This window comes from Micropterus dolomieu, linkage group LG02, assembly GCF_021292245.1.
Source record: "Micropterus dolomieu isolate WLL.071019.BEF.003 ecotype Adirondacks linkage group LG02, ASM2129224v1, whole genome shotgun sequence".
Taxonomy (NCBI): domain Eukaryota; kingdom Metazoa; phylum Chordata; class Actinopteri; order Centrarchiformes; family Centrarchidae; genus Micropterus; species Micropterus dolomieu.
In genome coordinates this window covers 14,499,556-14,523,709 of record NC_060151.1, presented here as the reverse complement: position 1 = coordinate 14,523,709, position 24,154 = coordinate 14,499,556, and the positions used below count along the sequence as shown (strand labels likewise).

The 24,154-nt window shown below is 41.4% G+C and overlaps 1 protein-coding gene across 1 annotated transcript; it reads right to left on the bottom strand.

Annotated features, from left to right (window-relative positions):
• Positions 1–7,891: 7,891 nt before the first annotated feature.
• Positions 7,892–11,745, bottom strand: LOC123987045 (protein phosphatase 1 regulatory subunit 29). The gene is made up of 2 exons (XM_046075599.1): positions 11,212–11,745; positions 7,892–10,414 (listed from the first exon to the last, which is right to left on the bottom strand). Exons 1-2 carry the CDS (start codon positions 11,551–11,553, stop codon positions 7,892–7,894), a joined length of 2,865 nt encoding a protein of 954 aa, XP_045931555.1. The 5' UTR covers positions 11,554–11,745.
• Between the last annotated feature and the right edge of the window lie 12,409 nt (positions 11,746–24,154).

The window sequence follows — 24,154 nt, the reverse complement described above, 5'->3', positions numbered from 1 at the left end:
ACAGATCAATCCATGGTCATTTAATTTCCTCAATGAGTCAAGGGTGCCCCCTTTTCCCTGCCTTCTCTCTGTGGACTGACAGTTGAGTTGAGTATTCAATCTCTGGCATGGACAAATTCAATCATTCGGAGAACCACAACAGCACAGGATTGTGTGTTCAGAATTGCAAACAGAAAACATTAACATAGATAAGTATGATGTGCTTCTGACACAGAACGGCATCTGCTCTCACTGCAATGGGACCTTTAAGGGCGTTTCGCCACTCCGGGTCTGGATTTAGAGAACTGGGAGTTACAGATTCAGCTCCAGTACCAATAAACAACAGCTGCCATATCAGACTACAGTGCCATTTTATCCAAGTAAAACAGAACTCTACAAACTTATGATATGGCATTGCCATGTTGAGGACCTGGCTTAGCCTGGAGGTTGCATTTAATGCATTTAATGTTCTCTTTGTACTCGACATGGGGAGGCCTTTTCAGGTTTTGGCAAAGGCTGTGCCACAAAACAATCAATATATGGTTATAAAGTCTTGTATTATCGCTGCAGAATGTAAACATGACTATGACTCATGGCTGCTGTCATTGTATGGACCCTAATGCAATAACTAATGTATCAGCAGAGCTGCAGTAGGTGTTACTTACACATTTTTGGATGGGTGCCAAATGAAATGTGCTCAAGACTCCTTGTTGTCTCATATAGGCTCTACTCTACCCGATGAAACCACTTTATCTGTGGTCAAACTCATTCATTTGAATTTAACTGATCTAAAAAAGATCAATGTTAGATGTTTTTGAGTGCTATGGAATATAAATACATTTTTCATAGATATAATTTTAGGTAATACAGTGGTGGTTATCTATTGTTACTGTCTCAAGTCCATTTGCAGTATTTTCTGTGTGCACAAAAAGCATGTACAAGAGTGTATAATAAACTAGTGTACAATAAAAGAGTGATGATAAAAGACATGGCTTTAAAGTGAATTCAGTTAAGTAGTTGGATAGAAAACCAGCAGGATCTGAGAGCAGAGGATGATGAATGAAAATCACTGATTTAGCTAACAGCGAGTGGGCTGAAGCTGAGGGAGAAGCCGCTGAGGCTGCATTGATTTTCCAGTGACTTCTAACTGATGGATTGGGATTAGGTTAAGACCATTAGACAGTCCACAGTGTGTGTGATTGCATCACTTGAGCACACTCTTTAAAGATGTATTCTTATACATATATTACGTCCCTTAACGGAAAAAAAAACAAACAACTTCCATAAAGGAGACAGCTGAGTTCAGAGAAAATACAACCACAAACTGTGACAGGGCCCGGCCTCAAGCCAAAGAAGATAGCTTTGCATGTCTGCCATGGAGAATAATCTTTGTAATGGAGAAGAATGGAGTGCTGTTTCTCGTAATTTAATGGATGTAAACACCCACCAGCCTCAGACATTTTTACCCGCTCTTTGCACTGCGCACCCCACCAGCATGTGGCTAAAACAGTAGCAAGGGTAACTGCAGTGTCAGTAATCAGTATAACCACCCAAATGAAAACCAATAAGAATGTAATATAAAACGTCACAGAGAATATAAAACGGCTGAAGCCTAAATGTTCAAATCAAAGGTACTTGACTGTATATCAGCCCCTACAGTTTTTGTTTTCAATGTACGTTCACTCATTGTACACAACAATATATTTTTGTCTCTCAAAAAATACAGGGAATCATGCAAATATAACAACTTTTCTTTTATGTAGTACACTATGTGAAGCTTTCTCTGTTCTTAAACCATTATAACATATTTCATTGATATCATTGCAAGTACAAAAAGTCAATCCCTCAGTTCCCAATAACGCCCCCCCCAAACAAAAATAGCTCCCCCAAAAACAAACAAAGACAAACAGCCAACTGAAAATAGAGAAACACACAGACATATCAAGATATCAGGCTGAGTATAAAACATCCATAGAAGCTTTTTTTAACCATAGCATTTTTTTTTTCTTTTATGTAGTGTACAAAATTCACAGATATTTCACAGATTCTTTAAGTCCTTTGTCCATCTTTGGAAATAAACCTTGCAGAGTTAATGCATATTGTGTCAGTGTAAATAAACATGTGTAAAAAGTGTCCACGGTCCAATCAGGTGGCATACCTTAGGAGTTTCAAATGCTCTTCTGCCCAGAAAGCCTATTATTTAGAATTATCAGAGGTTTCTCTATCTAAAATGTGTTTGCAGCTCAAAAAACAACTGCCAATGAAATTCAAAATCCATCCATGTGCAGACTACTTGCTTGTTTTGGAGCACAGAATAGCTCACAGACAAAGCTTTGTGTGTCAACCTGCATGGTTGTTCAATTAGAGATGCAAAACCATATTAGAGATTCTGATGAGGACTTTTTGTTGTCAGTGCATGCTTTCAACATAAATTTAATTTTTATTTAATTTGGGGATTTTGTATTTTTCAACTCCTTTTTAGAGTGCTTGGCAGTTGAGAAGGCAGCGTTGGCAGTGCTCAGACTGTCAGAGCTGCCTCCTAAAGTGTGAAGAATGACCAAGAAATCAGTCACGCTAAGACATATTTCTTTTGTCTCAACTGACTTCCTTTTTCGTTCTTTTGATAAATATAAATTCACATTAAAAAGAGAAATATTAAAATTGGCATGCATTTGACTTTTTTTTTTATCACATGAGCCCTTCTGTGGCTATCACGAGGAGACACACAGTATAGTTTCCCATTTATCAAATTTGGCACATAATTCACACAGGCTAATCTCCCACACAGTAAGCTAATAGACTTAATAGACTATTAGACAAAAGGTCTAAAGATACCAAATAAAAGGATTTGTAACCCACTGTCACTGCTAATACGTGCCTGTCACCTGCCTTAAACGTAAGTGGAAATGAAGCTGTCCTTCTTAAGGCTTTAAAGGAGGGCGGCATTCAGTCATGAGAAATGCATATGTATCTGAATGTTTTGCAAGAGCTGTTCCCACAGTACACTTCTGTTATGCATGCACATGTGTGTTTTAGTGTAGCCACGCGTCCACATCTTTTATCCCAGATGTCTGCCTGCATTTCCCTAAATTCAGCCATTCCTCTCTTATTGCTCACTTCTCTTTGAAGACCTTGCCCATTACCTGCCTTACATGAAAGAGTCATTTCAGTTTAGTCAGACTGTGACTCATTGTGACTCACTTTTATAGGTTCCATTTTTGTAGTCTGCTTGTGTGTGTGTGTGTGTGTGTGTGCGTGTCTGCTTGTGTGCTGTGTGTGTGTGTTTTCATGGGTATTGGGGAGGAGAAAGTAGTAGAGAGAGAAAATCACTCTAATGCCACGTAATAGCCTGAAAAAAACTAGTTTGCTGTTGGTGTGAACAAGTCGACATGGATTATTCAACTTACGTCCTTTTTTTCCTGGTTGTGACTAATTGCGTTTAATTACTCAGCTTTGCAAATCTCTCTTTCAGTCTAAATCATCATCTCTTGTTGCATCTAGGCATTGGTCTACCAGTCTACATTGATTTCAGTTAGTAGGTTTATATATTATTATCAACCACATCTTTCTGTAATGTGGAAATAAGAATAATGTGCATTGTAATATGTTGAATAATCAGTCAATACCTATTATAGTTCATACTATATATTGGCCTGTATGTATGTTAAAACACTGGCTGCTTTGACACAGACTTTCAGTTTTAATCTACAGATTTGTGTAAATTTTTGTTCTTCATTGTAGAAGAATATGATCTAGTAAATGGTCAAGCAAAAGAGTTAGTCAGATTTCTCTGTATTAGTAATTAGTATTAAATTTGCATCCTCGGATTACCCTCAAATGACGATGACCACACACTGAAGCAGTGTCACACTTTGACAGACAGTGCTTCGAGCATTAATCACATTTGTAAAAATGTTTCTGTGGTCTTTACTAATGGAAGCATTTAACTCCTTTAGTAATTTAGAATCTGATTAGACATAAACCCACACCCCATTTTGAGCTCTGATTTATTATTAAAGAAACTGTGTTTAGTTTAATTGGATCAGACTTTAAATCAAGGCATCAAAGGATTAACATGTTAGAAACTGAAAGCGTCTGTGATTTTCTTATGGTATACCAAGATAGGGGAAGCAACCCGAGCTAGCCTCCCACAAAAGGACTGAACATTAACAGCACATTAGGTGGTTTTCTCACGTCTGGCTTTTCTGTGGCTCTGAGACAAACAACAAGGACAGTTCCACAAAAAGGACCATTGATCTCCCAGTGAGCTACCCTCCAGGGTTCCACGAGTATATGAGCTGGGAAGGAAGACAAGTTTTTTCTTTTGTTTGATGCTAGCTTTGTGGGACAAAAAAATCCAAACAGGTATGATACTGCTTGAGTTATTAGTTGTTAGTAATTCAGCTGGTAAATTATTTGAGCTGGTGATAACCCTAGAATGTGCTCTGTTTTATTGAAAGCTTCAATCCTGTAGAGTGACAATTGTAGATGATTCTCCAATAACCCCAAAAAAACTAAAACTTTATGAATTACCCCGAAAGCTCCAAGGCCAATTAACACAAATGTTTGGTCTAAGCCACCAATTCTAGCAACAACAGTTTATTTGGGAGTGCAGCGCTGCTGAAAAACAAGTTCCTTAGCCTCTTTTGTTAATATTTGTACCTGTTTTTACTGCTGTTTGAAAATTGACTGAGTTATAGAAAAGACTTGCTAGTCAAGTTTGAATTTTGTGTAAACTAGTCTTCATTTCCATTTTGCATGACACTCTTGTGGCTATTTTGGCAGCAGGATTTCAAGTAATTATTAATGATGAGAAACACAATATCCCCTCCAACTACGGCAACAGCACTCATGTGGGCTATGGTGAAAACACTGTTAATAAATTGTTAGCAAGATTGGCACTTCTCACACAGACACTGAAAATGTTCTCTGTTGAGCCAGCAATGCCATATCATCATAGAGCTTCATCCAAATATGAGCAGAAGAGCACTTGAATGTACATGTGTCCCCTGAAAATCTATTTCCTGAAAAATACATTAGTGTGTTAAATATGTTAATTCAAATAGAAAATGTATGAAATGAAAAGTCGTCCATGGAAACAGTAATAATCAGGATTTTCTGTCACATTCCATTTTGTCAGGTGAATGAAAATGAATGGCAGCTGGAATGATCCTGCTATTACTGATCATTTTTAATTTGCTGTTACACTTATCCTTAGTGTCCATGTCTGTAAACTTGTTATGGCAGTTGAGGATCTGGGAAGTTTAACACACCATGTTCTCTCTGTGGGATTAGGTACTCCTTTAATGTAATAGCAAAGAAAATCCTTTTTTCTGATTAAGTGAAAGTCTGTCAATTACAGTAACACGTTCCTTTGGAAACTTTGTTATCTCAGATAATAGGACATCAGCAGGAGACTAAACATTTCCAAGACTGATCTTCTTCACATGGTGCTTTATCATAAAAAGAAGGCGGATGAGGTGGTGCATCCCAGACATGTTACTAAAAGATGACAGTGAGGCTCTTGATCTCATGTGGTCAATTCAACTGTAAACACTCACAGCACAACACTGACTCCAAGGTTTATGACCTCTGAACCTGACTGTGTGGAAACATCTTAATAAAACAAGGAAAAAGTGACAGGGATAGATGTTTTATGGAACCAAAGAGGGATGAAGAAATACATAGATCAATATGGATTTACCATTATATACCACCGTTTCACATTTGCATTCTTATTCCAGTTCGACCTGCATTTATTCAAAGGAGTCAAGTGCATGCTAAAGATCAAATATTCAACAAAAGAAGAAAAGCAGTGTTGATATGTGCTGTGCAGACCCAGGTCCTGCCTGCAAGAAAGGCAATTTCTGACTTTTCTCATTTAATAAAACGGAACAGGACAGATTCAGTGTCCTGCTAGTGCCAAACCCATATCCCATTGGACCCGTGGGAGCGGGAAGGTGGTGGGAGGCGGGCCAAATAACATCATCCACAATAAACAAGTGAGGATCAACGGATAAAAATGTTCCTGAAATTAAACTTGTCACTATAACTTATTTTCTCTTGAATATAGCCCTGAATAAAAATGTGGAGCAAGGGCCACTGATTAAGTTTTCACATTTTTAGGGTAGGGTGTCTCCGATTGTGTATGTTAGCTGATGATGCAAAAATTTAACAGCTACACAGCACTTTGGGTAACAAGGATGCCTTTTGTCAGAATGCCAGGCAATGACACTCTCATTTAGGAAAATCATAATTAGATTATTTCAATAGAAAAGGCCCAGTGGATGTATAACACTTTTAATGAATGGAGACTAGATTATGGCTGTGTTAGCAAGAGGCACTGCGCTACAGTGGTATATCTAAGCATCACAGTCATGTGATGTATGTCTGGAAAAATACAGTTACCATTGTATATCTGCCCATGCCATTAATAATCTATAAGTGTTTAGACATCCAGTCACTGGGAAAGATATTGACAACTATTCATTTAGGTAAATTTGGGCAAATACAATATAATCTTACAAGGCATGCCAACACCCACTGACCACTGTAAACCACACAGCCACACACACAATCATGAAGAGTAAAGTGCAAGCGAACATGCCTGTCACAAGTTGGCTAATTAAGTTATCAATAGACAACAATAGTAATTTCCATAACAGAACAGACACGTTGGCAGTAATTAGAAGTGTCCTTTCCCTCTGTGCCTCATTCAGTTTTCATGTTAGAGAAAGGATTTGGAATGTACTGTGGTGCTCAATGATGCAAATAGATTTCCCCATACCCTGCTTATAATCTGCTTACATTCACAGTGGCAGTGGTATCCTTACTTGTCTTCCATTTTGTCTTTTATGCCCAATTTCAATTTTCAATTTCTCTTGATCTCTGTCACATATGGGTCACATCTCTCATGCCATTTTTTAACAGGATTGTAAGAGCTCATTCGGCTATTAGTTAAATTTCCCAATTGTACAGGTAAGTAGCATCTAAATACCTTCATTAAGGAAACATTATTTTGCCATCTGTACTCCTTCAAATTATGCTCACAGTTCTGATCAATACTTGGACAAATACTGTTTAGGGCGGTTTTGGATAGCTATGGGACAACGTTCCTCACACTATTCATTGACCCATTCGAGAGTGTTAGTTGGAAAGATGTGTTGAACACCCCAGGGTGCAATCATAGCACTATTTTAAACTAAGGTTCTACTGTAATCTCTCTCACGATTTTCTTATGCTACAGGCCCCTCAAGCCCACTTCTCTTTGTTTGTTAATGTCCTTTGAATTTCTTCTTTCTTTCTGGGTGACAGATGTTATTGAAATGCAAATTCCTCAGCTGCATGAATGATCTCATAGAAGAGAGAGAGGTCCTGCATTTGACAACTCTGTTCGCTAATCGGCATCCCTTCACTTATAAGTCTAAACATATCCAAGTTTACACTGCAAATTGATACAGCACCCAATACAAAACAGGAAACAACATCTTTGATCACACAAGCTTAAAATGAAGGGTATCAACGTTTACCTTCTGTGATCACCCATAGATTAAAACATGGCACTGATAAAGATGGTCCATAAGATCACAAAATGTGATCACTCAAAGAGTACTAAATTACACAGTTGGCATTTGCTCTCTGTGCTATAATAAAACCCATAAACACTAAAAGAGAATGATCCAGAAATGGTGCTACAATGAAGTGTAAAAGAAAACACCTTAATGACTCGCGTATCCCAGGCACAGTTTCACAGTCCTTGCTCTTAGGACAATATTCTATACACCTAGCATGCCAAAAATAATCCAAAGGCAAAATTTTGTCCTACCATTTTCTCTTCATTTTTCTCTGGCTTACAGGCCTCAGAGAAGTTTGCAAATTATTTTTCCCACATTGCTTATTTGTGGTCCCTCAGTCACAGCTTCTGCTGTGCTGACACACCCTTCCAATAATCAAGGATGTCATGCAGGTCCTCGCCTTTAGCGAACTGCACCTTTTTTCGAAGGGCATTCCCGGCCGTCACATAACAGGCCTCATCCCGCTGGCCTTTCCGGTAGGGACGAAAACGCTCCCAGATCCGCAGTGAGCTCTCTGAGGAGTACTCTGGACTGGAGGAGTAGCCAGAGTAACTGGAATGGTGGCGGGCAGGCGAAAGCTGGGAGTAAGATGCTGCATCCCTGCGGGAGCGCGTCAAGGGCTTTAGGAAGGAAACCCTCTGGGCTGGGGAGCCCTGGTGGGAGCCTTCATAGTAGAGAGCTGGGACAGAGTGGCGGTGCTCCGAGCAGTGGTAGTCCTGCTGCACCTCCAGCTGCTGCTGCTGCTGCTGCTGCTGCTGCTGCTGTTGTATTTGTTGCTGTTGATGGTAATGGTGCGGCTTCTGGCTGTCCTGATGTTGGGCACCAACACCACCACTGTCGCAACCACCACCACCCCCTCCAATGCAGCTCCCACTCCCTACTAAAGGTAGCCTCTCCAGGGGCTCCCCACAGCCCACGGGACTGGCCCGGTCTGGGTACTGCTGCTGTTGTTGATTACAGGCATCTGGGCTTCTTGGCTCAGGAACATCCAGACTATATACCCTTGCTCCTCCCCGTTCCCTGTCCCGACTCATGGAGCCACAAGAGGTCGTACTGCACTGTTTCTTGACAGCATTAACAATAACCACAGCTGCATCTGCACTCATTTGCCGCTGAATGGGACGTACAGCAGTGGCTGGTGGAGGGGGCCTGTAGGGAGGAGTGACGACAAAACCACCACCACTGATTCCTGGGCGCTCAGAGAGCGGGGCATTCAAGGCAGGGAGAGGAGGTGGGGGGGGTATTTTGTTGGGACCAAGGGCCTGGCACGTCTCGGTCACCCCTTGGGAGAGTGGGATTAGGCCACGAGTAAGGGAAGATGTGCTGGTGGGGGGAGGTGAGGTGGGATTGGAGGAGGCTGTGGGGTTAGTAGAGGCCCCTGAAGCAGCCACTGCTGCATCCAATTTCAGTGCATCAATGCAGTTGTTAATGATCTGGTTAACCTTGTCCACTTCCATGGCAATGGTGGAAATCTCTGATGCAGAGCCATGTCCATCATCATCTGAGTCATCCCCAACATCAGTTCCATCATCATCTCTCAAGTCTCCCCCCCTCATCCCTCCGTGCCCACCATCTCCCATCCTTTCCATCCCTGCCCCTCCAGTTCTTATATCCATATAGTTTCCTTTACTTGTTGCCATTGCCTCTGAAAACGCAGTAGCCATCTTTTCTACTTGCGGGATAGAGGAAAGTCTAGAGGAACTGGTGTTGGCTGAGTGGAGCATTCCCGAGCTAGAGGATGTGGACATGGGGATATTACCTCCATGGTGGTGCTGATACTGGCGATGTTCTCTGGACTGCTCCTGAAGCTTGTGGACTGATGATAGATCATTTGCCACTGCTGCTGCCACCTCTGGTCCGTAGCGCATTTCCAGAATAGTTTTCTTGACACAGATAGACTTCTTCTTCTCGTCATGCATCCGTTTCTTACGTAGACAATAGTAGACAAGGCCTAAAACAATGAGCATGCCAAAAAGACAGCCCACAATGGTCATTATGTAGTGAGTAGTAGTGGAAGGCGTGGGGAGCATGTCATCTTGATTTTGTGCCCGTGTGGAAAACTGGAGGCAGGTGTGGTTGTAACGTTGAGAGTTGCGGATGGATGCTACACAGAAGGTGTAATTGGTGTGTGGTTTGAGTTTGTTGAGGGTGATCATCTCCTTCTTGTTCTTCAAATTCATGACGTCAGACACGTATGTGTGGTTGTATTGCGTTAGAATATACATTTTGCTGTAGGGCCTTGGAATCTGCACAAGGAGAGAGGCTGATGACAATGAGACATGATGGAGCTTGATGCTGGGAATGAAGCTGTGTTCAGTAGATGAGGAAGATGTGGTCGGCTGGTTATACGGCCCCACGCCACCGAACATCTCTGGTCCGAGCCCAGAAGGACCATCCAGATCCGGTGGGAGAGAGGTCATTCCTGGAATCATCACTCCATCTCGGCAGTGATGGTACAAAATGTTTTTGGCATTCCGACCAGCATGGCCAGCAGCGATGAGTAAGGGGAAGCCAAACATCTCCCGGGGCGTCTCACACTGGAGGCGGTCATAGGTGTGTGTTACATTGTTGAAGGACTCTAACCAGGTTAGGAAGCTGTAAAGATCACAGCCGCAATGGAATGGATTTGCTGCCAGTTCACACACCATCAGCCGACTAAGAACTGTGAATGTGGATGGGTCAATGCGGGCAAGTTTGTTTGATGACAGGTCAATGCTGCTGAGGCTGGGGCACTCCCAGAACGCATTGCTGGCAATAACCTCAATGAGGTTGTGCTGGAGGAAGAGGCATTGCATGCGGCCAAGCCCTCTCATCATACCCTCTGTTAAGTTCGTCAGCTTGTTGTAGCCCAGCTGAAGAACCTGAAAAAGACCCACAAAAGTTTAAACTTTTTACATTGTGGGCTTAGTTTTGTCATCATGTGTACTGCTGGTATTAAAATCTTCATTCAGTTCAACTAATGGATTCGGTCATGCTGCAGCATTGTCTACAACAGACACCAGAAGGGCAAGCAACACAGCGCACAGTACAATTATTTGTCTTTATTAAGTTGTACACATGTGCACTCTTTCAATGCAAACTATAACAAACTGTCCTCTCATTTTTCAGGTTTCATGTTCTTGTACTGTTGATGGTTTAAACAATATGGTAAAATTGGGGTTTTGTTGACAACCTGTGTGATTATCACAGTGTGTCACTTGCCCAGTTGATGCTGTTGAAGCAATGCCTCAGACTTCATTCATCAAGTTGTTGAGTAATATATTATCATGCCCAATCAAGGTTGTAAAAACAATCATGTATACTTAGACTTGGAGAACGTCTGTAACCAAGCCTTTTTTTTACTCTAATGATTGCCAATTCACTCACCCTCATGTCTGTGTTGTTAGGGATATTATGCCTGCAACTGAGTTTACTGAGGAAAATTATAATGAAACACAGTTACCGTCATTCTTAATACTATTTAACTAATTATGGTCTCCTTCAAATGCATGTTTAATGCATTCAGCAAACGAAACCTCTACAATGAAATGTCCCACTCTATTTCAAATTCAAATGAAGAACATAGTTCAGTGACATGTTATAAGGTGCTAGTTTCAAGTTCTAATGCATTCTGAACAAGATTCTTGTGTTAATCTTTTATTATCCATATTCCCATCACCTGTAGGTTGGCTTGTCCTGCAAAGGCTCCATCCTCAATATAGCTGATTTCATTCTTGGTGAGGTTGAGGTCAGTCAGGTTGGTGAAACGGTACATGGAGCTGAAGAGCACAGCTTTCAGCTTGTTCTCATTCAATCTCAAGTCATGGACCGTGTTGTTGATGTGCTGGGGGATTGTCTCATACGGTGGCTGGTTCTGACTGCAGATGGCCAGCCACACATAGCCTTTGTCTCCCTCAATGAGCCAGCAGTCCCCATTTACCACGTTGGGAAAGTGGGAGAAGAATAGGAGAGAGGGAAGAATAAGAAGAAGGAGAGTGGAGGTGGAAGAAGCACCCTGCATAATGTTGATGAAAAGAAATGAGGAAGAGGATAAGCTATAATTATTAAGTAGAGGAATGTCGGGTCAGGCAGGTAGGAAGGTTGTGTTTGCAGGAGAAAGGGAAGCAACACTGTTGTTAGGATAGATTTCCAAAGAGGGTCGGGGTTGGGTGCTGAAAAAGGGGTGAAACCTTCACAATGCCAGTCACAGCTTTATGACCATCATGGCAATTAGCAGGGGACCCATGTTATGTCATATCTTGGGCTGCAGTGCGGGGTGGCACAGCTTGTCTTCATAGTCTCTCCTTTTTCTTCCGCTGTGGCTGACTCAAATGGATGGGCCCTTGGAATAATGGAGAATCTATAGGGGAGAATATAACAAAAGAAAGATAAGAAATAAAGCAAATTCAATATAATGTGATAAATGATACATGATGGCAAAGACTATTGTTTATTACTTGTTCTGCATAAATATTATACTGTCCACACTGCATATATTGCCTGCACTCTTTGCACAAATGACAACAGTATTGAAACTAAAATCTAAATAAATTATATTCTCCACCAACTTCCTGTAACATTTTATTGCATCTGCATTATTATTTTTGCTGCACCTGCAGGCATCCAAAAATCCATCTCACTTCACCTCCGGGGCTTGTTTCTTCAGCTGATGCTGTTTCTTGTCATGTAAAGATATGCATGTAGTAATGCCCCAACAGGTCCCCTTTTAGACCACTGTGTGTCTGCATTTAGTCACCCCCCCCCCCCCACACACACACACACACACACACACACACACCCCACTTGATCCACCACCTCGTAAGGCTATGAGGTCATCAAGTTTTGGCTGATACCTATGTGCACCTGTGAATCTGTCCTCAGTCCTCAGAGAGGAGGATTCCTTTTTTAAACACGAAGAGCAGCATTAATCACCCAAATGCTGACACTACACTGTCTCCACAGACATTCCTTGTTATGACACTATCCTGCCAAAACCTAAGCTCTCTATCCCATCTGCATGTCATTTGAATAGCAGTCAAACGTTTACATAAGGAGAGGATTAGCTGCCTGTTGCATCACGGTAGACATTGTCCTCTTGCCGACTCAGCGGCTTGGGAAAACATACAATTACACACACATTACACAAACATGCGCAATGAAATGGACACGTCCTCAGACAAGCATATGCCTGTGTAGACACACATACTCAAACACATGCATATCCTCATTTGAGAACATGCATGTCACTTGTACAGACATGCATAGTCAAAGCTGTAAAGATTTATTCTGAACACATTATTGGTGTGCTGTTAATGATATTATGTACTACTGTTTATCTTTCTACATGTAGTACTCTCTCAACTTTTGTCATCTCACATCTCAATTTTACATTGTCTTGATCATCATTCCATGAATATAACAATGCAAATCTCTGTATCTTTTTCTGACGAACAGGCCAGATTTCTTCTTTGTACTCCGAATTCAGACTTCCTTCTAATTCCGACTTTTCCACGCTCCCTCGAGGTGTCAGCACAGAATCAGGTCCATCCCCCATTTTTTAATCTACTACTTCTACTGCAGAAAACTGTAATACCTACTACGTGTGTGAAATGTTACATTGTCATGTAGATCAAATGACCATAGACACCTGCTAGGTTAACTGCCTCCTCTTATTAAGAAGACACAAGGTAAAGGAGATAGAACACATGTGGTTGTCAAGGTGGTCTTAATGCTTATGTTTGACAGGTTGATATAACATATGGATATAAAGACAAAGCTGCATCAAAATGTGTATAATCTAGTCACAAACAGACAGCTAGAAAACAGGTGCAAATGCACCCACAAATCACTGTGGATGCATTAAGTTTCAATCACTCAAGCCACTCAATGACCTATTTGATTTTATGTGCCCCTGACTGCACTAAAAACGACCACTTTATGGTAAGCTACAGCACAACAAACATCCCACTCATGGTTGATGGGAATAATAATAGCTTAAACATAATACTAAGTATGTTGAGGGGTGCTCATTGAAGACCTGTGTGAGCTCCAGTCAAAACTGGATCCTGACACAATCTGACTGGATCTAAAGTATTTCAGTGCCAGATTAGTGTGAAGGTCATCAGGACTCACTGTACAAATAGTTGTTAAAATTGGCTCAGTCATGAGACAGAAACAAATTGGACACAGGACAGGAGCTGGTTAGATTCGATTTGTAAAACATGTCCCTCCATCTGCCTGTTTTATATTAATACCAAAGACACACAATAATGAAGCCAAACATTTGACAGACTTTCAGGTGTTCATTTCCTGAACACCTGTGAAGGGCTCTATGATACAGTAAGACATGAGTAAGCTGTCTTTGCAAGTCTTGTTAGTAGTCCAGGAGAGGGTTACAGACAAATGGAAATGCATTTAGCAAAAACAACTTAACATTCATATATTTTATTTGTATATGACCCCAATCTCCATATCACTTTTTGTTTTGATGACATAATATATTTCCATAAATGATTCTCGCCTGGCAAATGAGCTGAACCAGTTCTACTGCCTCTTTGAGAGTCAATCGGACACCATCCCCTGTGACTCCTCCTCTCAGCTTCAGCCTCAGTCCACCACTTCTTCCCCCCCCTCCTCAGAGCTGGCCAGCTCTACCCCCTCCCCTCCTCTCTCCATCACAGAGAGGGAAGTCAACGGTCTTTTCAGGAGGCAGAAACCCTGCAAAGCAGCTGGGCCGGACTCTGTCTCCCCATCCACCCTGAAGCACTGTGCTGATCAGCTGTCTCCGGTGTTCACAGACATTTTTAACACCTCACTGGAGACATGCCATGTCCCAGCCTGCTTCAAAGCCTCCACTATCATCCCTGTCCCCAACAAACCAAGGACCACTGGACTAAACGACTACAGAACCGTTGCCCTGACCTCTGTGGTTATGAAGTCCTTTGAACGCCTTGTGTTGTTCAACCTAAAATCCATTACAGATCCACTCCTGGACCCCCTGCAGTTCGCCTACAGACAGCCAACAGGTCTGTAGATGATGCAGTAAACATGGCCCTTCACTTCATCCTCCAGCACCTGGACTCCCCAGGAACCTACACCAGGATCCTGTTTGTGGATTTCAGTTCTGCTTTTAACACCATCATCCCGGCCCTGCTGCAGGACAAGCTCTCCCAGCTGAGTATGCCTGACTCCACCTGCAGGTGGATCACTGACTTCCTGATGGACAGAAAGCAGCACGTGAAGCTGGGAAAACATGTCTCTGACTCCAGGACCATCAGCACCGGTTCACCTCAAGGCTGCGTTCTTTCCCCTCTCCTCTTCTCCCAGTACACCAACAGCTGCACCTCCAGTCACCAGTCTGTCAAGCTCCTGAAGTTTGTGGACGACACCACCCTCATTGGGCTCATCTCAAGTGGGATGAGTCTGCCTACAGGTGGGAGATCGACCATCTGGTGATCTGGTGCAGCCAGAACAGTCTGGAGCTCAACGCTCAGAAGACCGTGGAGATGGTCATGGACTTCAGAGAGAGCACAGCCCCACCCTCCCCCATTATCCTGTGTGACTCCCCCGTCACCACTGTGGACTCCTTCCACTTCCTGGGCACCATCATCTCCCAGGACCTCAAGTGGGAGCTGAACATCACCTCCTTCACCAAGAAGGCCCGGCAGAGGATGTATTTCCTGCGGCAACTGAAGAAGTTCAGCCTGCCAAAGACAATGATGGTGCACTTCTACACCGCCATCATTGAGTCCATCCTCACCTCCTCCATCACTATCTGGTACGCTGCTGCCACTGCCACTGACAAGGGCAGACTGTAGCATATCATTCGCTCTGCAGAGAAGGTGATTGGCTGCAATCTTCTCTTCTGGACCTGTACTCCTCGAGGACTCTGAGGCGAACAGGAAAGATTGCAACTGACTCCTCCCACCCCGGACACAAACTGTTTCAGACTCTCCCCTCTGGCAGGAGAGAGCGGTCCATCAGGACCAAAACCTCTTGCCACAAAAACAGTTTCTTGTTGTTGATTGTTGATCTTTGTTGTTGTATATTTTTATGTTGTCAGTTTATATATTTATATGTACACAATATTCTCTTCCGTTGCGTTACTTCTGCACGGCACAGACCCAGAATAATGCACATGTATATATCTGCAACGTTGTTCTTCCATTCTATATTTATATATTTCTACATTTATTTATGTTGACTGTATGTTTGTCTACGTGTAGCACCTTATCACCACAGCAAACTCCTCGTATGTGTAAAACACTACTTGGCAATAAAGCTCCTTCTGATTCTGATTCTGATTTAATCTTTAATATAATCAAGTCATAATCTTTGTTATAAACACATCAATAAATCAATTTTGATTGTATTTTGTCAATCTGTAATAAATTCAGTTATTAACATCACAAAAAAAAACTTTGTTTGCTCAGTTGGGACTGGCATCTTTTGAAATCTTTACCCCGCCACCTTCACATACTATCTGCATAAATAATAGATATTACATTTTTGATTTGTTCCACTGTTCATGTCCCAGGCTCTATGCAGGCCTGCACACACCTCACTCTATCGTCTGAGGTTTATTCCCTCCACATGAGACATGATCTCATTTGGTGCTCCACATAGTGAAACCCAGAAGGTTCACATGAGGGAGGCAGGAAGCACAGTAGTTCTGTATGTGTGCGTGTTCAGGGATATGATTGCATAATTTGGAATATGGGACATGCAGAACACCTGTCTCAAAGGGAAAGAGCATGACTCATAACACTGATTCTTTTGTAACTATGAAAATGAGATCAAACTTTTTACTTCATTGCTGCAGACTGCTGATGTGCATTGTAAGATTTGATTCCATGAAAACTATGAGATATATTTATCTTATTGTGTACATACTACTTTAAAATTTGATAGTTTTATAATACTATATACAAGCAAGCAATTGTTTTTGTAATTTTTAACAATACCTTTATATAAAACATTTCATGGGAGTTCTTTTTGACCTGTACTTGTGGAGCATATACAGTCATGTAATCTGAGCGGGTCACAGCAGCAGAAATGGTTAAAATCTTGGAAGGTAGCAGGTGAACAGGTGGTGCATGGGTAGCTGCAGGTATCTGACTGTCCTACATCCACCTTTTCCAGAAATACATCCAGTAACACTTTTCAAAAGCCTCATCTTGTAATTGAATTACTGCCATGCCTCACAAAGAGGAACTGAAGTTACTAATTGAACCCTTAAACACAAATCAATCAAATTCAAGTGCTATCTGCTCTGGAATGTAAAGGTAAAATTACAAGACATCAGAACACATCATTTGGTAAATTAAAAGAGATTTTGATTTAGCACATCTATTTTACCAAATATGTTCAAGATCAGTTTTCTTCCATCTTTGGAAGAACAATTTTAAAGCAAAACACATTGTGAAGGACAAGATTTTTGACACCTACTTTGTAAAATCCTTGCATCACACACACACACATATATATATATATATATATATCACATCCATCCCCTCATATGATACAAATCTGGGTTACCTGATTACACATGCTCATATTGATCATCACTGTTGCTATGGAAACACACTTATGATTGACAGTGCCAATTAAACCTAATGCTAACAGAATTGGATGCTGTTGGCATTCGCATCAAATCAGCGTGTCTCTTCCGCTTCATTAGCCACAATGATGAAACTGAATTCTAATAGCATCCAAATGAACATTGACTGTGACAGGTGTAGGAATTGGAGAGGGTTCATATCGCTTCTATTACCAACATGACTCTTGGAGCTGAGCCACTGTGAGTCCAAATGTGAATGTATTTACTGGAACCTGTTGTGCTGCTGGCTGCATATGATGCTGTCATTTTGAATTGTGTCATCTGTAAATTATATGTACCCATTGAGCTGACATGAAGAGAGGCAGTTTTATGCACATAAAAGTGCAGGGCACATTTGCACTGAATCTTTCATTCAATTTGTGCTCACGATCTGTGTGTAATTAGGGACAGATTTACTCAGGCAGCAGCACATTATATAATCAGACAAGGACCTTCTGCCTCCTAGGTATATTGTGAGATTTAAGAAAAGCCCTGTAGATGTATCTGAGACAACCAAGGTCAAAAAGAGTTGCTGAGGTAGAAATACTCATCAATAAAGTAAGGATATTCAAAAATGGAACTTTTACACTTATTTTAAAATATATATAACATAATGCAAAACATTTTATAAAACATGTTGCACAAACAAACTCCAAATATTTCTGTATGTTCTATGCAGAATGTGGATTCATGTTTTGTTTGTGAGTGTTCACACTGCACACAGCACAATGACATTTCCCCAGGTCAGTGGCGGACTCGACATCCCAGTGTTTTGAAGGTGTTTAATTTAGAAATAACAAATTAAAGAACAAAAAAAACAAAACAGGAATAGAATATCCTCAGTCAAAAAAGAACAAATAAGATACAATAGCTCAACACTTGTTGCTAAACTGGGATAAGCAAGTAAGGGAAATCGCTTAGTAGCTCTCATCTCCAGCAGCTAACACTGAGAACTCCTGCTAGGCAATCTTAAGGGCATCAAATTAGGTTTGACAGTCTCAGGACAAAATGATAATATCAATAAATAGCTGTTGGGGGTGAAGATTCTGGATCTGACTTAATTTCCAAAAAAACAAGTAGTTAAGAATGCAAAATACAAAATGCTATAAAACGGAGACAGAATCACAGAATAGTGTCTGACACACAATAAAAAGAGATTTTCTGTTAAACTGGTTACATAAATTGATCGTGTTTTTCCCAAACGTGTTTTTCTGAGTTGACACTGATTGACCTTTCACAATTTCATTCTCTTTATGGTGCTAAATGGATTTGATTTGATTCATTCTACCATGAGTCAGAAGACCTTAGACAGACTTGAAAGACTGATTTCAAGTGGGTGCCCCAAGCAATTCAAGTGCTCATTTCGTGGAAAGGTAACAAAGAGGGAAGATAGGAATGTTTCGATGGGCGGACACTTATTTGAACAAATCTGGTCTCAGTGTTTTGTTTTAATTGTTAGGCCAAACCTGTTGCTTCTCAACTTGAACAAGGGGGGATTTAAACCGACAACCCCTCTTAGTGTCCACAGGCTGATGCTATGACCTTGAATGAATCCTATTTTTATTCACTTCAGTAATTTGGGAAAAGACTCAGGTCACTATGGTAACTGCTATGACAATGTAGCATGATGAGGTGCTTAGTTGATGGTTCAGTGATTTTATGACAAAAGAAGAATACAGTACTCTGTATCTGTGACACATACACAAACATACAAACTCTGCATTCACACACTCACACATTTATCTAATCCCTGCTATCCACTATATGTAACCCCAACATCATCAAGTAGCACAATACTTTCTGCATGTAAAAGTTAGAGTAACATTATAAATAGTTGTACACACACAGAAACACACGTGGAAACAAAGACACACACAGGGATTCCCACCCATAGTGGATGTCTTCCTGAACCTGGGTAGGAGGGGAAACAAGAGGAGAGCTGTTGCAAGGGCAGAGCAAATGACTTGGATTGCCCTTCCAAATATTTTGGATCATGCTGCAGAAAGCTTTTTAGCATGTAGCTGAAAGTGTGTTTGTGTGTGTTCGCTGTGACTACAGTGACGAGTTTGCCTTTCTGGCATTCGACTGACAAACTGTTCATCACAAACAAACCCCACAGACAAGAATCTCCTAAAGGTGCTTGTTCAGTCTCTGCCTGCTTTTTGCTCTTTACCTTCCTCCTCCAAGGTCTCTCTCCCTCTACCTCTTCTTGTCTTTAAACTCCTCTAATCCCTCCCCAAGCCTTGATATGTGTTCCTGTCTCTTCATTTCCTTCACTTTGTCTCTTTTTCACCTCTTCCTGCATTGCTCTCTTTCCATCAGCGTGCACTGTTGTTATACTTTCTTCTCGTCCAGGCCAGTTCCCTGGAGTACAGTCAGTGTAGTGCGGAGAGATCGGGGCTGTGAGCAAAACACTCCTTCCTCTCCACTTCACACAGGCCTTAGAGATGAGACAAACACAACTACAGACAGATGAGGCTCCTCTGAGAGCTTCACCGTGTGTATGTGTGAGTGGAACAGATCATTTCTCACTGGCCATAAGACGAACCTGACAAAAGCAGAGGCACTACTTTGTTAAGCCGTGCTGAACAAAATGTTGCTTGTTCACTCTTGGCAGCATAAATACATAAAGATATGTATTTGTTTTTCTAAGTGTGCACCTTCCTATATATTATGTATATCTATATATACAATGTTTGTCTATAAACATAAAAAGTTACATAAACTGCATTAAGGTTTGGACCATCTTGCCTTTATACCCCATGCCTTGAGCAGCTATTTGTTGCTCAAGTAGGATAGAAACATATAGGGAGACATAAATGACTGAGGAAGATGAGAAGGGGGAAGCAGAAAGTGAGGAGAGAAGGAGAAAGAAGAGGGAAAGGGCAGTGGAAGCAGCAGCTGAGACAGAACAGACGAGATGCTGCATTTGATCTTTGTTTCCTATCTTATTTTTCACAGCCACAAAGAACAGAGTCAAAGTAACAGACACTGAAACACAAATCACCTTGGATGCAACCTGCTATTATGAGAGTGATCCGGGCTGAAAAAAAAAGATCAACTTTGGAGAAAGAGGTAGGAATACAAGCAGACAGAGAGAAAAAGGGCGGAATGGAATGAAAGGGATAGTAGGGGAAAGAGTGTTTCAACTACCTCTCTCAGGTTTGATCTATAATTCATATTTCATCGTCATGTACGCCTTTAGAAGATCTTTCCAACTTATCTCTTGTTTTTTTTTACACCTTCACTTTCTCTCTGTCCTCCCTGACCTTCTCTGTGTGTTTGTGTATATTTGTTTGCCAATGGTTGACTTTTAGACCACTGTCATCTGTGGCTGCTCATGCATGACATCATACCCATTCCCTGCATGCCTCGCAGGGGGAAGAAGAAGTGATGCAATGGAGCGTGACAGAAAAGGGCCCGAAGGTCTAGGGCTAAATGGAGCAGAGCACCTAAGCCCCCCGACTGACCACTATATCACCACTACTACCAAGGTTTCTTTTCCACTACAAATGACTGGGTGCAAGGCCAGGTAACGTGGTTCCACGGTGAGATGACAGGTAACGTGGTTCCACGGTGAGATGACAGGTAACGTGGTTCCACGGTGAGATGACAGGGCGCTTGACACATTTCTAGTGTAGATACAACCAAGAGTTGGGGTTAAAGCAAGACAGAGTTGGGGTTAGAAACTTAAGAGCAATCATGGCAACCGTGTGGAAAGAAGCAGATTGTTTCTGTTACTGTGGGAGCTAGGGCAGGATTTGGGGAATAGCAGCGGAGAGAAGCTGGACATGTGGCTTGGACCCCGGCCACACAGGGGCCGAGGGAAAACAGAAATTGGATGATGTGAACTACAAAGGGTAGTGGGGATTCAGTGATTGAGGTCAGTGAAATGTCAGAGATTTCAGCCTGGGTAAATAATGCCATTGAGGGCAGAATGGAATCACCATCTCGCTGTAGAAAATGATAAAAATGCTCTCTACACTTCAAACATGCGCATTTACATGCCTTAGCAAGGGTAGATATGGTGAGGAAAGGTCTTTCAAATGCTTTCCTGCTGGCCTTCAAGAACATAAGAGGTTAATGCAGCCTAAATGTTTGGGTAGCAAAATTTTAACTTGTCTGTTACGGATTCAAGCCAGCAGGTTCAAATCCATAATATTATGTTCTGAAATGTAAATAACTAACTTAAACGTACATAAAAGATTGGCTCAACAAGTGTGATGTTTTCAGACAAGATGTTTCTGAACAGAAATTGTCAAGGGATCAAAGTAAGACCTCCAAAATGGATCGACAATAGAAGACAAACCCCCCCAAAAAACTGTCCAACTAGCCTTTAGCCTATTTCAGTGCGACTGGAATTCATATATAGTCAAGCCCAAAATTATTCATACCCCTGGTAAATTCTGACTTAAAGTTACTTTTATTCAACCAGCAAGTTGTTTCTTGATTAGAAATGACACAGGTGTCTACGAGAAGATAATAAGACAATGTACAAGAGGCATCATTGTGGAAAAAATTATTACTCATCTTTTATTTACATTTGAACAAAAAGTGGCATGTCCAAAATTATTCATACCCTTTGCAAAGTGTCACAGTCTATGGGAAAATCCAAAGATCTATACCAATCCAAATAGTCCAAGCTGTTCTAAAGCATCCTAATTACCCTGAGTCATTGGGAACAGCTGTCTTAATCAACTCAACAGGTGAAAATTAGAAGCTCTCTGCTGTTAGTTTGTGGACAGTCATGGCTAAGACAAAGGAGCTCACTGAGGACCTGTGGCTGCGTATTGTGGCTGGCCACAAGTCAGGGAAGGGCTATAAGAACATATCTAAATGTTTTGAAGTTCCACTGGCTACAGTGCAAAGTATTATTAAAAAATACAAGACGTTCCACACTGTAAAAAATCTCAGAGGACGTGGTCGGAAGCCAAAAGTGACACCTGTGCTGGCTAGGAGGATAGTGAGAGAGGTAAAAAAAAAGAATCCAAGAATCACCACCAAGGCCATCCTGATGAATCTGGGCTCTGCTAATGGCAACATCTCAAGGCAGACAGTCCAACGGACACTGCACACCGCTGGGTTCAACGGATGCAGACCAAGGACGAAACCACTTCTCCAGATAAGGCACACAAAAGCCCTCTTGGCCTTTGCAAATGCTCATCTGGACAAAGAAGAAGACTTCTGGTCTTCTGTTTTATGGTCAGATGAAACTAAAATGTAATTGTTTGGCCACAATGATGTAGTCTCATTTGGCGTAAAAAAGGAGAAACCTTCAATCCTAAGAACACCATCCCCACTGTCAAACATAGTGGTGGGAACCTAATGTTTTGGGGTTGTTTTTCAGCCAGTGGACCAGGGAACCTAATCACAGTAAACGGCACCATGAAAAAGGAGCAATACATCAAAATTCTCAACAACAACATCAGGCAGTCTGCAGAGAAACTTGGCCTTGGGGACCAGTGGACATTTCAGCACGACAACGACCCAAAACACACAGCAAATGCTGTGAAGAAATGGTTAGCAGACAAAAACATTAAGGTTTTGCAGTGGCCCAGTCAGAGTCCTGACTTAAATCCCATTGATCATCTGTGGAGGGAGCTAAAGATCAGGGTGATGGCAAGGACACCCGCCAACCTGAAAGAGTTGGAGCTCATCGCTAAAGATGAATGGGCAAAAATACCAGTGGAGACATGCAGAAAGCTGGTCAGCAATTATAGCAAGCGTTTGATTGCTGTAATAGCCAATAAAGGGTTTTCGATTGATTATTGAGACGGGTATGAATAATTTTGGACATGCCACTTTTTGTTCAAATGTAAAAAAAAGATGAGTAATAATTTTTTCCACAATGATGCCTCTTGTACATCGAAACAACTTGCTGGTTGAATAAAAGTAACTTTAAGTCAGAATTTGCCAAGGGTATGAGTAATTTTGGGCTTGACTGTAGATAATCAAAAAATGTCAATCAGGTAATTGGATGCCAACATTAATTGACAGAAAAGTCAAATAAAACACCCCCAGGGTGGTTTCAAGGAATAGATATGTGCAGAGATGATCAAACAGCCGTTAAGGTAAGCCTCATGGTTAGAATTTCCTAACCAATTTGCCTCAATATGGCTACAGGATCAAAAGAAATAGACAATGAAAATGAATGCATTTTGTTCAGCTATCTGTGATTTGTAGAAGATACAGCTTAAAATAAATTAAACAATATGAAACTCTGGTATCTCTGGATCAAACAACAGCTGAATGGGAAAGTGGGTGGGGCTTAAATGACAGCTAAACAGACCTGGTTGCAGCTAATGAAGAGGAATAGATAAGAAAATAAAATATAGACCGCACTCTGGGCGTGAGCTCTACTAATCAGAACACATCTTTTATTGATCACAACTCAATCAGTTCTCTCCAGTTTCTTTCCACAGAATTCCCAATCACAAAATATAAGCTTTCTAGGCTATAAAGTCTATTGATTTTTCTCTGGCTATTATGTCCTGGAGGTGTTCATTTGCAGAAACTTAATAGATTCATGTTTGCCAACATCAGCTCTGACAAATACACTTAGATTCTATTACGAGAATGGCTCTCTTACTCCACATACACGTGCATATATTGTGTGGGCAGCTGTGGATGTAACTTTTACTGTTTCTAACATACAAGACCAGAAGTTCAGCTGTATTCTATCAAAGCACAACACATTTGCCACTACAGATGCATCTGTTATTCTACCCACTTGCACTAGTGCTGCCATAGCAACAATGCTACAATGCTGGAGGCACGCAAGTACAATCACTTCTTGGGGAGCATGGAACCAATGATGCATTAAATATGGAAGAGCGGGGAGGGGGATTGAAATATAGAGATAGAAGTCAATTTCAAGTTTGAAAGGTTTTGGAAGAAGAAATTGAGTGATGAAAAGAATGACAATGGTATGGAGAGCAAAAGCACCACAGGAGAGATGGATGTGTGGAAAGAGTAAATGGGGAATGGATAATGAACGCAGAACATGGGGTGTCAAGAGAACGGA

Bases quoted from the DNA above. Each gene is read 5' to 3' on its own strand.
- LOC123987045 (XM_046075599.1), bottom strand. From the start codon at position 11,553: ATGCAGGGTGCTTCTTCCACCTCCACTCTCCTTCTTCTTATTCTTCCC. The intron at 10,415-11,211 runs GTGATGGGAATA...GGTCTTTTTCAG, and splicing joins CAGGACAAGCCAACCTACAG to GTTCTTCAGCTGGGCTACAA.